The following is a 15,353-nucleotide window of genomic DNA, read 5'->3' on the forward strand; positions in this document are numbered from 1 at the left end:
TAAGAGATCTGAATCAAGATAAAGAAAAGAGAATACAATCAGGGATTCACTTCAGAACTATTTACAGTAATGCTCCAAGCCAAACAGGAACAGGGACACTCCTCTATATTACCTACACCACCCACATGAAGCAAGACTTGAAATCCCAGAGCAGTATTGCTTGTCACACCCTGCAGTCCCCTTTGCTTTTGACAACCACGTACAGAAGAAGTCCGAAATGGTTTGCTCAGTATAACTCAGATACAGGGATTGTTTTGATGCTCACAGCGAATGGGGTCACTACTTAATACTCTGTGTCTAGAATTGTTCTAAGTTAAAGTCTGGGCAGACTATTCACTTATTGCAATCACCAAAATAAATGTCTTGGGAATATCATGACACTCTGCAGTCCCACCAAATGAAATAAGCCTTAGGGTATTTATGATGCAGAGATCAGAAATCAAATGCCACTAAGGCCAGGTTATGCCTCTTACATTTCCAGACCCACAGCTGCACACAATATGCCCCACCAGTACCTGGCACATCCACCAGTAACACTCTCCTTTTATTTATTCACTCAGAAGCAATCAGTGGTAACTACTCCTTGGATTTTTTTGATCTGTAAAGGACACACTTTCTCTTTTCTGCGAAGACATTCCAGAAGGATGGCATTGTCCCTCATCCCACCCACTTACGGTGGCAGACAGACACGGTTCCCAAAGAGCAGGTCAGTGATGTACGACCAGGGAACATGCTGGAGCAGTGCTGAAGTCCAGCTGCTTCTACACTAACCCCAACTATTCTTCTCCATCATACAGTTTTCCTAATGCTGTTCTAAAACAAGAGACACAAACTCAAAACACAAGCTTATGGAGATTTTTTTTCCTCTCTGCAGTAATAGTGAGATCATCAGGAACAAGAAAACAACTGAACAGCCCCTCTGGATAGCCAGTGAGTCAGCACACTTCAAACATCAATGCTACTCTGAGAGCAGATCAAATTAAGCAAAGGATGCCATTACTGAGAGGGAAAATTCCTTCTGGCCAGAAAACATCCATACAGATTTTCTTGAGGGAAAAGGGAAGGTAGGGGATGGAGGGGCAAATAATTGGGCAGACGGTAGAATTTATTCAGAGTTATCTGGTTCCCCACCCTTGACAGAAGCACAGCGAATGCTACAGCACATGCTGCCACCCAAACAGGGCTGGAGTAACAGAAACAAGGTATTTTTTTTCTTATCACTGTCACTTAATGAATTTAGTTACTTAGAGAAGCCATGTCATACAAAAAGTATTTTTCTTGTAATCAAGCACTGATAAAAAGTTATGGATGAAACAAAGCACATCACAATTAGCAACTCCAATGTAAAGCCTCACAAAGTGCTCCCTCAGATGGCTGTCTCAAACACTTTAAAACAGTAAGTTCTGACAAGTGTTTGTTCTGGACACTGGCCTGAAGTTTTAGGATTTTTTTTTCCCCCCATGTGTGGTCTATTCATAGGTCAACTTTCCAACAAACACACTTACCCTTACAAAAACAAGCATTTCCAATTGTCATCCCCCTGGTTTATGGCCTTTTAAGTAAAATAGCAAAAGCAGTTATTTTGGGAATTATTCACTGCAAGCACTGAAAACCTCAGACACTAAGAGTTTACCTGTCATTTGACAACATGGATGAAGTTATAAGGATTACAAATTCTACCATAAATGTGGCTTGTCACAGTGTAACTGAAGGAGTTAACTGTTCTCACTGCTGTCAATTGCAGGGAAGGGTTCAGTCTCCTAAATCCCATCCCATGAATTAAGAGCTACAGCCTTTGGTCACAGTAGAAGTCATGAGAAGAGAAAAGAATTCAGAAGGTGTTTAAATCCAGGGGAAGGGAAACACTGACAAGAACCACAAAACACAAGTTCATTTCAAAAGAAACCACGAAACCACTTGACAAGCATCACACATTTAATGATTTTAAGAAGCCTTCACACTGTTTTCTGTTAACTCAAAATAAAATTTCTACCAATAGTGAAGGCACTTTGCTCCTGGGAACACTGGAGGATATCCTTAAGTACCGTGGAGAACTCACTGTCCCATGCAGGGTGCATATGACATGAAGCAGCAATGTGGTTTAGTCCCCTGCACATGAGCTTATTCCAGCCATTAGTTCTTTATTTTTCTTAAAAGACAATTTTTATTCGTCATGACAACAAAACAATGTGCTCTTTGCAAATGTGCCTTTTCTATAAAGCTCAGTGGAAAACATACTTTGAAGAAAGGGAGAGCAAAGTACCCAGTGTTTTATAGATAAGGCTTTTCCCCAAAGAGCTGCAGGTCTCCAGTGTGATAAGGCAAACAATAGCCCATGGATACAGCAGCAGCTTTAGGTAATCTGTGATACATGGCCAAGAGAATTTTTCAAATTCCCCTAAGTCTGTTTTGTTCTCATGTTTTTCTGAGGGAAAGGTTAGAGTTTCCTGACCTCCCCATGCTTCTAGGCAGTGATTTGAGTGGCACAACATGTTTAATATTAGTGATGAAGTTTTTTCCTTCTAAATTTCATGCACCTGGTGTTCTTGCAAAGGTCTGATGACAACAATTCATCTGAGTTAGAGGAGAGCACTGCATTAAGAGCAGCAGAAAAATGAGTCTTACATCAAAAGTAGACCTAAATAGACCTTAAAACGACCAGGTTCAAACTATATAATATGAGCAAAGATGAAGCCTACATTGGTTCTAAGCAGAAACTGGCTTGTTATCTAACCCTGTGCACAGTTGAATTCTATCCCAATTCCTCCATCCTGGGCAACCACGGTTGCTTGACCTTTAAAGAACAGCAAGCAGCACGAAGATCTTGAAGAGACAAACCACGCTACAAACAGAACCCTTAAACTCAAAAGAGAGTTCAGGACCACAGTCCCCTCCAGGCAGCTCTGCACGGAAGGACACAGTGCCATGTACCTCATGCTCTGAGAAGATACTAAACAACCACAATAGCCTGCTCTTCCCTTAGAAACTCTCTGCACAGGAGAGCCACTGAAGATTGAAGCTCTTACAATTTTCGGCTAGTTGCCTCTTCAAGCTTCACTCCATCCATGTTTGCTCTTGTCATTCCAAATATTCTACTGCAACTCGAAGTTCAGCTCTCTGCTGGCCTGTAATTTAGAGCCTCTCCAGAGTCTTAACGAGTACTGCCAATTCATTAAATTCCTACAGCCTGACTACCAGTTTATTGGTCTTAGCACCATCTAGAAATTATATTGATATCTTCATCTAAGAGTTGAAAGAGTAGATTCAAATAAAAATAAGTTGTTTGTGATGCAATCCATAGCTGTGCCACAACAGGTCCTCCAAGGAAATATTTCCCTTCAGACCAATTAGGAACTTCACCTCGAGTTCAAGTGTAACAGCCCAGTGTAACAGCTTGGTGAGTGAAGGAGCAAAGGGAGTGAAAGAACATAAGCTAACAAACCCTTAATAAACTGAAGTTTCTTATCAAAGCAGTACTAGATTCTTGTTTTCTGAGTTACTGCTATTGTATTTTCTAAATCACTGTTTTCAGAAGGCAGCAATGTTTAAGGGAACCAAACCTGTTTCCAGCTATGGCACAGAAACAGGTCTGTCTCAAAGGGGATATGCATTGCTCTGCAGTCCCTGACAGAGCACAGACCTGAATCTGATCTCTGTTGCACACAAGTTTTGGTTTAGTTAAGTCATTATTTTCAATGGAAAGACATGATCCTGTTTCTGTATCTACAGAAGGTTATACTAACCCGGACACAACTACTGTTGGAGACAGCAACCACTCAGCGTCTCCTCAGAATCAGCTTTTATTACACAAACCTTCCTCTGATTAAAACACCAGCAAAATAAACAGCTCAACGTTTGTTCTCCAAAGGTACAAAGGCATGAACCTGGCAAAATCAGAAGAGGAGGCGTGTCTTTTACCTCTGTGATCAACAGAAGGTTTGAAGGCCTGAAGGATCTTCGGCACCGCTATCCCCATGTCAAGCTCAGTCAGAGTTAGTTCATTCATGAAGTATGGCAGCTAGAAGAACAGAATGTAAAAACCATGTTATGGAACTGAACATTGCTGTTCCCTGGGAGAAGAAAGTTCATTAAACTTTTACCAGTGAAAGAACACAAGTATGATTAAATACATTTCTTCCAATTGTAGGACTTCACAGTTACCATTTTCAAAACAGTATTTTATGGAGAGATTCAGCAGCTGAACTTGGAATGTTTTACAACTATGCTGAAGTTCAGACACTGACCTTAAACCTCCAACATGCTTTTTGATCAAAGCAGGTAAAAAGCTGAAGAATAAAGTGTAAGTCCTATTTTACTGTGACTAGAAAACAAAGACTTCTTTGGATTTTAATTTGGTTATATATTTTACAGCTAGTTGCAGTTATAGCAATGTCTCAACTATTTTTATCTTCAGCAAATACTTTCACAGCACATTAGATTTCAAATCTAGTGTAATAGAGGTACAGAATCATGATGAATTGTGTATCTATTTACTCTAAGTATTCCTAATTGATAGAAATTCTATCTCCTGTGAACAGACAGTGGTATAACCTATAAAAACACATCCATCCCCCATTCCTAGTCTTTCCACTTAAACTGTTTCCAATGAGATGTTTGGGGACCCTGCTGTCACAGTTGTGGAAACAGCCATAGCAGAATGAGGTTACTTGCTCATCTCCCAAAGCACAAGCAACACCATCTCACAGCTGGTGTTGGCAGCTAAATTTCAGAGCTTTTGTCAGCAAGACATCTTCCTTTGCCTTTAGGAACAAGCAAACTCCTCCCCAAACATCAGGAGCTAAACAGCCCTATGATTAACTGCTGCTGTTCAGAAGCACAGAATGCAAAGGGAAGACCCAGAAGTCATTCAGAAACATCCCTCTGCCCCTCACCCTTTGACCTTACACAGTTATGCACAATTATATCCCTGATGCAGATTACATCCCATCACCCCACAGACAGCTCTTCCCTGTCTGTTCCTCCCAGTGACCTCTCCAGGCCAGCAGTGCCTGTCTGAGGTTAACAGCAGCACATTAGAATTGTGGTTCCCCAACCTCCATCTTAGCAGCAGCCTACAACTGCCCAAAGCAGATTTCAGAACTTATAAGCACTTCTATTTATCCCTAAAGTATATCTTTTCACACAAAACCTTCAGACTCACACACACAGAGCTAATTCAACTGTAGCTCTGAATCTGTGAAGTCAGTAATTGAAATCCTCCTGTGAAATGGATAGCAAAGCTGAACTGGAACTCTGCACCCCATTATTTGTCTTTTCCATACAAGTGTGAAGTGTTTCTTCTATTGCTTTAAAACTCAAAGACTATGTGTTTGTTTTCCTCCATGAGGAACATGCCGTGCAGGTCTCCTGATCAGTTACCTTTATTTTGCTGAGTTTCATTTGAATCTTCTTTGACACTAGATCAGACCAATACTTTTCTCCTAAAAAATCCCAAAATATTCGTCCAAGCAAAGCATTCACCCAGGCCTCCTGTTCTTCTTCTTCAGCTTCTACATGGGTATCTGGTAACTGAAAACACAGAGCAGGTTATTCACCTCTGTAAGTTCCATGAACTAAGGTCAGAAAAGGGCTCATTTACAGGGGGAAGTTCCATGTTCCAGCCTGGCCAGCTAATGCAAAAGGCTCAGTACATACAGCAGCTTTACAGGCACAGCAGCTGGCCTGACATGAGCTTACTTGTCATCATCCTGACATGCAACAGAGTGAAGGAGACCACATAGAGATCCACCTCTAGCAATGAAATGAGAAACTGGTATGTAGTTTAACCTCTGGCAGAGAGAGCAGATAAGGCCAGCGTGGGCAGGCTCAGAAACGTGTCTGTAAGAGAGACACTCTTCCCAATAGGATCTACAAGAACAGCTACTCTACTATTCTTTTGTTTTACCACATAGCAAAGCAAGACCCCATCTTATATCCTTAAATCCAGTTCCAAAACATCACAAATAAACAAAAAAAATGACAAACAAATGCAGTACAAGGAAGCAAATCCTTCCAGGGTTTGCATATAGGATTTAGGAAGCCATATTGTTCCTTCTGCTGCATTAAAGGCTTTGTTTACAGTCCAGGAGGATTATGTCTTGGCCTCAAAACACTTGGACATACACAGCCAGGTGTTGCATCACTGACTACAGACATGAAAGCAAAGGCAGCTGAAATAACTGTGGGTGTGTACAGGTTATCCTGAATGTCATGAAAACCAGAAGGCTTCCGGGAAGGAAGGACAACATACTTAACACCTCTCAACTGCCTGCAACGAAAGGAGGACTCGCCTTTCATTACTGCAGGCAGAAACCCCGAAGCCAGCAGAAGAGCAGTGCTTTCTAAGAGGAGTCAGGGAGATGCTACAACTCTGAACATCATTTCTTGGCAGTGACTGCTCCGGATGGCTGCACTCTTAGGCAGGCAGAGCTGCTGGGTTAGTAGCTTCTGCTGTGACGCAAGTTTCCTGCCAGCACCATTGATCTATTTATAGAATGATTTCTGAAACGTGCCAGATTCAGCAGCGAATTCATCACTGCTGCAGGGCTTGTCAGGGTCTGGAGTACATTTTTTTTCCTAGAGGAACAGGAGATGTGTTTATTTGTATGCTATACCACGGCCTCCTACTCCTTTCTGGACATCATATGAAAGTCTGGCAATGATGATGCATGACATGAATCACATCTTTTAAATGAATGGTGATCACACTTAGCATTAAAGATCCATTTATTGCGAGTGTTGTACTTAATATTAAGGTTCTGTTTATTAAGAGTGATTCAAATGCAGTCCAAAAGGCCAAAGACAGACTTTGCTCACTATTACACTGCCGTGTACTACACGATAGTAAACACACCATTTGGTATTTAAGAGACACTTTAAAAAACTCAAGCCATAGGATCCATCCATCCACCCATCCACCCACCCCTCATGTCTTTTTCAGCAAGGCTGTCCAAACCAAGTTGTGAGTCTGCACAAGAGAACTCCATTTCTGTCCCCCAAACACCACAAGCAGCAGATATACTGGAGGAAAAACTGTCCCACTGTCATTGGCAGCAGGGCCACGACATTGTTCTTAAGAACTGAAGAGGTTAAGCACTTTCTGAAACACGCAACAGAAAAAGTTCTCAGGACAAGGATGAAAGCACTGCTTTCTTGTTGGACCAGTAGTCTGTAGCACACACCTGTGCACTCCTAATACAGAAAATCTACCACCATATTGCCTTCAGCTGTACAATCTTTTAGGTACAAGACACTGAAAAGGCAGAAAAAACAGAGACTTTCTTGGGAGAAAAGAAATCAAACTAAATCAATTAAAACCTTGTGTGTTACATTAAGAATAAACTGTGGTCAACATGGAACTGGCAAGTGTGAGAGCCCCCCAGTGACTTTGTATTTTACCTTTTTCACAGCTGTAGGGCTGCTATCTGCACTGAGGACTGGACTGCTTGAAGGGCTTTTCTTTTCAGGTGGAACACATTTTGCCATATAAACACTGTAGTCCAGCAGCATTTTCTGACGTACGCTGCCAGCCAGGTCCTTGTGCTTCGGCTGGGACGCAATGTCTTCTGCACTCCCCTTGCTGTTGCTTCGGCTGTGGGTAAGAACTCCAGCCTGGCTCTCAGTTCTGCTGTGTGGGGGCAATATTCCTGAATTAAAAGGAATAACACCTGCTTAACAGAGAAGGAACCTGGCAGTCAAGCAGCAGAGTGTATGATCCAACACTTGAAGGAATAAAATTAGCTCATAGATACAATTTATTCTGGAAAAAAAAGACTATTCACTGAAGTGCTTTCTCATTTTGAGAAGTCAAAGTAAATTCCACTACTGTGTGCTTAGGTGATCCTAAACCCAAATTAGTTGGTATTTGGTATGACTCAACACTCAGCATGACATGGGACTAGATAACTCAGCTGATCAATAGCATATTTAAATATGGACATGGCAGAATTCCCAACAGCCCTGCTGAGCAATGCCTAACAGTCAGGTGATTAAAATGTACCTATAACTCAGCCTCCCCCCCCCATTTAATTACAGGTTGTTACAATTAAAAGGACAGTCAAAAGCATGTAACCATTAGAATTTTAATTAACCATTAATTTTGTATTTGCATTTCAAGAAGTTATGTGCCAGAAATTTGATGTTAACCAATTTTTTTAAAAGCTTCTCAGAGAATAAAGACAGAAAAGCATGAGTCATTTGAATTTAATGTTATATCACAAGATGGTTTTAAACTAGTATTTCAAACATTTGATCAATGCTGTGGACTAACATGCTTGTTGAATCCTATGTATATTAGTAGAGGACTTTTCATGTTGCTTATGACATTAACCCATGAGAAAGCTCCTTAGTCTTTACAGGAAACTGGAGTGGAAGGAAGGATGGAGGTGGAAGAATGGGTAATAAGAGGACTGAGTATAATGCTGCAAATATTGACATCAGATCCAACAGCATGGAGAAAAAAAGGGACTGGACAATTCATCCTAACAGAAACAACAGTGGCTGTTACAGTCACTGAAGAATAGTGTGTTCACATATAGTAGTCTAAAATAGCAAGAACAGTTGAGGGCATGTAGCCAGTGAGGAAAAGGCAGGGTAGGAAGCTGGGAATGAGAGGCCAAGATAAGGAGAAGAGTGCCTTTAGTATTATTTGACTGCAAAGATCATTGTGGTTCCACAGTTGCTACAACCACCACTGAGAAAACCTGACTTCAGTCTCTCTCTTTTCATAAGCACTTTTACTAGAATACAAACTGTGAATACCTGGCTTGCTCCCACATACACTGGATGGCTTCTTTGCTTCAGACTTCAGCCTGGATGCGAGAAGGAACCTTCTGAACCATTCCTCCTTCTCCCTGCCTGTCCTTCCAAAGAGATAAAGCACTTGATCCTTTTGGCTAGCGTACTTTGCTCCATCCTGAGGCTTCTTGGATTCTTCATTGTTCAAGTCCCCTTTTTCAGCAGATACCTTTTCCTCTGCGTTCTCCTTGTCAGGCTGGGCCTTAGCCATGAAGTCATCCTGTCTAGCAAGTTCAATGCAAATAGGGTACTTCTTATTCCAAATGCGTTTTCGTGCCAGGCTCTTGGGAACCAGGGAAATCTAAAGGATAAACAAAATGGTTAAATCACCTTATGTTTCAGGTATATTATCTATGTTTTTATAGTCACATAAAGAGCATAGGAACATGAGAGGACAGATCCTACCCTGCACCTGCTGGGTTTACTGGTTCAACATACAGCTGGTTGATGTCCAATGAACTACTGTCACTAGGACTTTGGTGAGCCACAGACTTGGAATTAAAACAAAGGCCACACAAGTAGCTTAGACTTCTACAACCATGTGGAGAAAATTCAGTTTTTGTTTAAAAGATCCTATTGTCAGTTATGCAGAAAAAAAAATTTAAAAACCCAAGAACCTTATTTCTGTGACCACTGGGTAGGCAGTGAGAATCTAAACTGAGGTTTAAATCTCAACTTTTCAGGCCCACCTCACAAATTGAGAGTCTCAAGTCACACAGTGAGAATCAGTGATTTTATTCCTTTATTTATAAACTATATCCTAAATTCACTATGTTCAGAGAGAAATGCAACAATGCAAGTGATGGGAAGACTTGTAAGAGTTTAAAATTCTAAGTTCTAGGGGCTGAACTTACCCCACGTTCTCCAATGTCTTTAAGTATACACCTTGGAGAATGGCCATAATTTGCCAGTTATACACAAGGCATCCAGCACTTTTGCAACCAAGTGAGGGTGGGAGGAGGGGGAAGTACTGGAAATTTTTCTAAACTATCATGCAGAACAATTGTCAAGTGCTCTTGCAGCATGTGATAGCTTTGTTTGTCTCCATTACAGGAAAACAAATGTGCAATAGGCAGAAATCTAAGTTCTTGCTTTATCTTTCTACCATCTTCCCTGGATAGAAAGCAAAGCTGAAGAAAGCTCCTTTCCCATACTGACTCAGGGAAATGAAGGGAGGTTTTCTGCACTGTCGCCCTGGTTCCTGTCTCCTCTAACAAACACAGCCAACTGAGGCAGAGTTTCCTCCTACAGCAGCACTGCCAAGACTTTCAACTGATGCAGCACGGTAAAAAAATCCATTATATTAATAATGGGCTATTGATGTATTACTTAATGCAATACCAATGGAATCAACTGCATATGACAACTCTTCAGAGATGTGAGGGAGGCAAATAAGATGTAGGAAAACTGTCCCAGTGTTATTCTTTTCCAACAGCAAAAATCCCCATCTCCTTCCCTAGGTGGTGGGTACCAAGAGGAAGTCCTGCCCCAGCCACCTCTCACTCTCCCCTCTTCTACATCCATATGCAGCATGTGTTCCCCTTCAAATGAAATGCAAATGTTGTCTGAAGTGCCTTGGGACAGAGACAACCACCAACGATTATATTAGATTATAATAAAATATACACAGGGAGCAATTCTCTGAACTCCCACGTGTTCACTGCTGCTTTGAACCAACAGAGGAAAATCATGATTTTCCTTTACTGTGTAAATAGGTTTGTGGCTTTTTTTCTAAATCCTGCTCAATCCTCCTCCCCAGCACAATCTTTTGCAAGTTAGTCACGGGGAGTTTTGTTTACATGATGACAACACATGAAACTAGAGCAGCACAAGTTTTTTCAAAAAATAAAAGAAGTTTTAAAGCATTTTTTGTTAAAGTCGGGTAAGTTAAGGCACACTCACCTTGCTTTCTGCAAGCTCATAAATTTTCTGGCTGATATACGTGACTTCAGGCTTTGGCTCATTGTACACAGCCCTTCTGGAAATATTTTTATTGGGTTTTGAAAGCCTCAAGGTGCTTCCTTCAAGTCGCACATACACAGAGTGAGTCAACGTAGCATGGTATGTTTCTGGATCATAATTATAAATTTCATTCATCCATCCCTAGAGAAGAAAACACTTGTCAACAGGCTTTTAAACTGCTGCAGAACCAAGCACAGCACATACATCAGTTTTAAATAACATCCAAGCTCTTGCCAAAGCTGCCACTTACCGTACAGCTACACAAAGCAGTAAATGCCGTCAATGAGGCAGCACCAAGCTGATGAAGCCTGAGATGAGGACTGTATCCCAAGCACACACTTTGTTTCCTGAGAAAATAATTGTCTGTGTAGTGCAGTACTCTCCCACCCCATCTTCCCAGAACGCTGTGAGATCTGCAGACACAGGCTTGCTGGGAGAGCCAGGAGCAGCCTGTGAGGACAAGCTGCCGATGGCTCGCCTGCCTCCAGCCAGCCCGGGCATCTCAGTCACCGCTCACAGCCGAGCAAACCGCCTGCTCTTACACACAGCACTGACACTGTGATCACCAACAGTTAAGCACTGAGCAGAAGGCCACAAAGGAGTTTATTTTAACACACCACCACCCTTGAACAGCAGTTAACCTCTTGTTTAACTGCCCAGTTATAACACAGGAGTCACACGTGTGGGGATTAAATGTCATTCGTTTCTGTGACGCGAAGGGAAGAAAACAAACCAACCAGCCCTGCTGTAACCACCCGGGAGCGCTGGCTCCAACCACAGGGGTGACGCTCCTGCCCTAACGCCGCCTCACAGCAAATGAAAGATGATGAATGGGGCAGCAGACAAGCCAGAGTACCTTCTCTTCACCTACACTAAAACACCAGTGATAATTAGTGCTACCTGCACATCAAAACCTTACTCAGTATTCATTAATATCAACAGAAAACAAAGGAGACAGCTTTAAACAGGTGTACCTTTAAGGCACAAATAAAATGGCATCTCCACGAACACCGAGGTGAGTATAGTGGGGGAAAGCATCTGCTGGGGGAATTCAGGAGAGCTGAACCAGCTTTCCCAGTGGGGTTCAAAGCAAGGAAGTTGTAACTACCTTAAGCAAAACACCCTAGAAACTACTGCAACTTTTTAACTTATTAAAGAAGTTTCCACCCACATGTGGAAATGTAACATTTATTTTAATGCTCATTTACTTCAATGCTGTGTAATTTCTCAAAGTAGACTGCATACACTGACTTAGGTGCCATAGTAACAGTGATAACTGTTTTGCTTGCTCCAACATCTAGCTCCAATTTCACTATAAACCGTGAGAAACCTAGATAAATTAGCATTTCTTTGACATTCAGGAAAGATTAAGTCATTCATCTTTGCTCTGCTCCAAAACGGACTACATCTCTTATTAACAGATGCACATGTATCAGCACACACTCCCTGAAGCAGTTTCTTGTTTGGGGATTCTTTTTGCTTACGTTGAGCTATAAACAACTACCATATGGGAAATAAAATGCACAAGGAAGGGTTTTCTATAAACCATCGAGATCCTGCACAGCAGGGTTGACGTATGGTTGAGCACATCCCATTTCCTTCCTAGAAATTATTATGCCAAGGCTTCTTTGAGGAGACAGCAATTAATTTTCAGCCAGGAACTCCAGTCGGACTTACTGAAGCACAGACACATGAGTTGCCTAAAGCCACCGCCAGTCATTCACTCTGTGCAGACCTGGAACATCCACATGGCCCACAGGTCTGAGACTCCCACCTGCCCCCCAGATCAGACCTCCAAGTTATTTCTATCTCAGACACCCAAGTCTGGATCCTGCAGCCAAGCAAACATGCTGCCTCCGAAGTTTATCACTGTCTCCTGCACAGCGGTTCGGTCAAGGACCACACAAGCTGGCAGGAAGGGAAAGGGACACTTGGAAAGTGGATCTTTCTATGGAGCTTAGCCACACCAGCCCTTTTCCTAACTGTAACCAACTCCTGTGTTATTTTCAGGAGGGTTGGTAACCTCCAGGTATGTTTTGTACCCAGGTTGTAAGGTCAGAGTTCTCTTGAAGTTTCTTTAACATCCTGATTGAGATGGAACCAGCTGGAGTTTCCAATGACACCAACGTTTGAGCCGAACACAGGACACGTGGCAAAGACGACAAGCTGTGCTTTACACATCCTTCTCTTGACCACAGCCAGAAGTACATGAACGTAGCTTCAAAGATTAAAAGCTGGCAGCTGAGACACAAAACCTTGGGAGACACATCAGATGCACTCAACTTTGCTATACCTTCACAGCAGTTATACAACTGTTATCCAACACCTTACAGTCATGTGTCATTTTATCCTCCAGCACGTCCTGAGATGCTGTAGCCACATCTGTGATACAAAGAGTTAAGTGACTTAAGCAAGTCCAGTGGAGCTCTGGTAGCACAGGGGTCTGAATCCAGACAGTATGCCATCCACTTGATCAGCACCTTTCCTATCCCTTTTCCTCTAGAACAGTGCCAGTAACAGCTTTTCTGCCACATTTTCTTATCCTACACAGCTACACAACAGAGAAATCATTTTGGAGACTGCCACCTCCTTCCCAGCAGCATCACAGCACACTGCATTTAAAGGACAAAAGTAAAAAAAACAGAATCTCTGCTTCCCACTTTTGGCATTCAGGAGCCCTGGAAAGTCCCACCCGCTTTACTGATCCCCTACCATGTGCCCAGGCTTTCCACTTCAAGCAAAGGGATCAGCGGTACAGCCAGCCAAACACGTCTCAGACTGTCCTGCCACCCCCCTGCACAGAACAACCCAGCAGAAGTCCACAAGCTACTTTTCACAGCACAACCCTCAGGTTTCAGTGACTGAAGAGCCTGTTTGATGCTTTGTTAAATCATTTATAACTGCCTTGTTGCTGAAATGTTCGAAACCTAGAACTGACAAGACATAAACACAGTTTTACCTAGAACAGCTCCCTACACAGACACTTCTACACAAGAAAGAGGCTGTCTGATTCATACACATGAGGCACAGCCCAAAAATCAAAAAATAACCACGTTCCAATTGCAGTATTTGGGGTTTTATTTTCAGGCAGTACCTAGCCAACAGTCAGGCTAAAAGATGCCACACTGCAGTACTACAAACCCTCCTGGTACATAAACTGTTGGTTCCCTAAGTTCTAAGGATGTTTCCATTTTGCACTCAATTTTCAAGTGATTCTGTAACAGAGAAACATTCTGTGGCTGAGGATGAAATGTTGATACTTCACCAAATGATGCTTCTTCACTCTTAATGAATCTGAAAGTGTGTGCCAGCTGCAGGAGGTTTTTTTCCCTCCTATCTCTAACAGTGGTAGAGGGGGAAACACCACTGTCTGCCTTCTTACATCAGCAATGTTCATCTTTGCAAATTGTTTCAGTTAGCTTAAAGAACCCCACATTTCTGAGGAGGTTATTTTGGCGAAACTTCATTCCAAAGTTCCTGCATTTTAAGAACAGTTTTAGCAGAAATACCTCCGCCCCTCTCTCTGCAGAAGCAATTTGGAACAAGATTCCCAGCCTACGGAAACTGTTCTGCAAGGCATCTAAACAGAGAAGTTGTGTTAACATAACGTGCTAGCAACAGATAATTTTCCTAAACTACTAAACCAACAATGGATTTCCTTGTGTAGGGGAGGAGTGACTGTATGATGGGTCTTTTTTGTACTAGCAAAGTTGTTAAAATAAGAAGTTTAGTAATTCAGAGAGGACAATACCCACAGTCATATGCTACTCTGCAGCTGCCTGCCATTTCCACTGATCCTGTGATCTCCATTTGTAAAGGTCAGCAGTTGCTCTGAATTCAGAGCCGAAATGAGGAGAAAGTACCTCACCATCAGACTGGTAACTAACCTGAAAAACTATCTGGATAGAGTGTTGGGAAGCAAAGGTCACAGGTACTGTTCAGAAGCCGACACGTGGGCTAACAGCATCTGTCCCGTTCTCACTGAACCTCTGCCTTGCAGAGCAACACCTCTGTCAGCACAGAGTGCACAGGCTGTGCACCACCAGCACAGAGTGCACAGGGGATCACACCAGTTTCTCTTCTTCCATGAATGCAAACTTCAACCTGCACTTCAAGAAAACAATTCACACCAGTTAGAGCTACAGAGTCAGGCCTCAGAGAGTACCAACTTTTAAACGTCACTCAGTTTAAGATCTCAGGTATCTTACACCTTAAACTGGGACAGGAGATCGCTGGGGGGAACAGCAGAAGATCCTTATGAAGAACACCCCAGGGTTGGGGCACAGACCAGGTCTGAAGTAAAAATTATATTTTCAAATACATAAATAATTACAAGAATCAGCAAGTCAACTTCATGATACAAGCCCAAGTCTGGATTAAAACTACCCCCAGAGTTTCTCAATGATATTAACAGCTTGATTAATATCCATTATCATTAAATTATTTCATTGAAGGCTCCAGCCCCAACATTCTTAAAAGACCATCCATCACCGAAATCACACCAGTTGCATTAGTGTCCTTCTCACTGCCAGTATTTTGTAACACTTCAATGGTATTTTCCTTGATAAACGAGGGGGGAAAAAATGTAATGCAGC

General features: G+C 42.2%; 1 protein-coding gene across 1 annotated transcript in view; it reads right to left on the reverse strand.

Moving 5' to 3' along the window:
- Positions 1 to 15,353, reverse strand: part of TEX2 (testis expressed 2) — a 50,124-nt gene that overhangs the window by 9,207 nt on the left and 25,564 nt on the right. Inside the window, exons 3-7 of the mRNA XM_084273596.1 lie at positions 10,699 to 10,899; positions 8,761 to 9,097; positions 7,399 to 7,646; positions 5,380 to 5,529; positions 3,919 to 4,018 (exon numbers count right to left, since the gene is read on the reverse strand). Coding sequence (XP_084129722.1) covers positions 3,919 to 4,018; positions 5,380 to 5,529; positions 7,399 to 7,646; positions 8,761 to 9,097; positions 10,699 to 10,899 — 1,036 coding nt within the window. The remainder of the gene's footprint in view (positions 1 to 3,918; positions 4,019 to 5,379; positions 5,530 to 7,398; positions 7,647 to 8,760; positions 9,098 to 10,698; positions 10,900 to 15,353) is intronic.

This window comes from Gallinula chloropus, assembly GCF_964237585.1.
Source record: "Gallinula chloropus genome assembly, chromosome: 20".
Lineage (NCBI taxonomy): Eukaryota > Metazoa > Chordata > Aves > Gruiformes > Rallidae > Gallinula > Gallinula chloropus.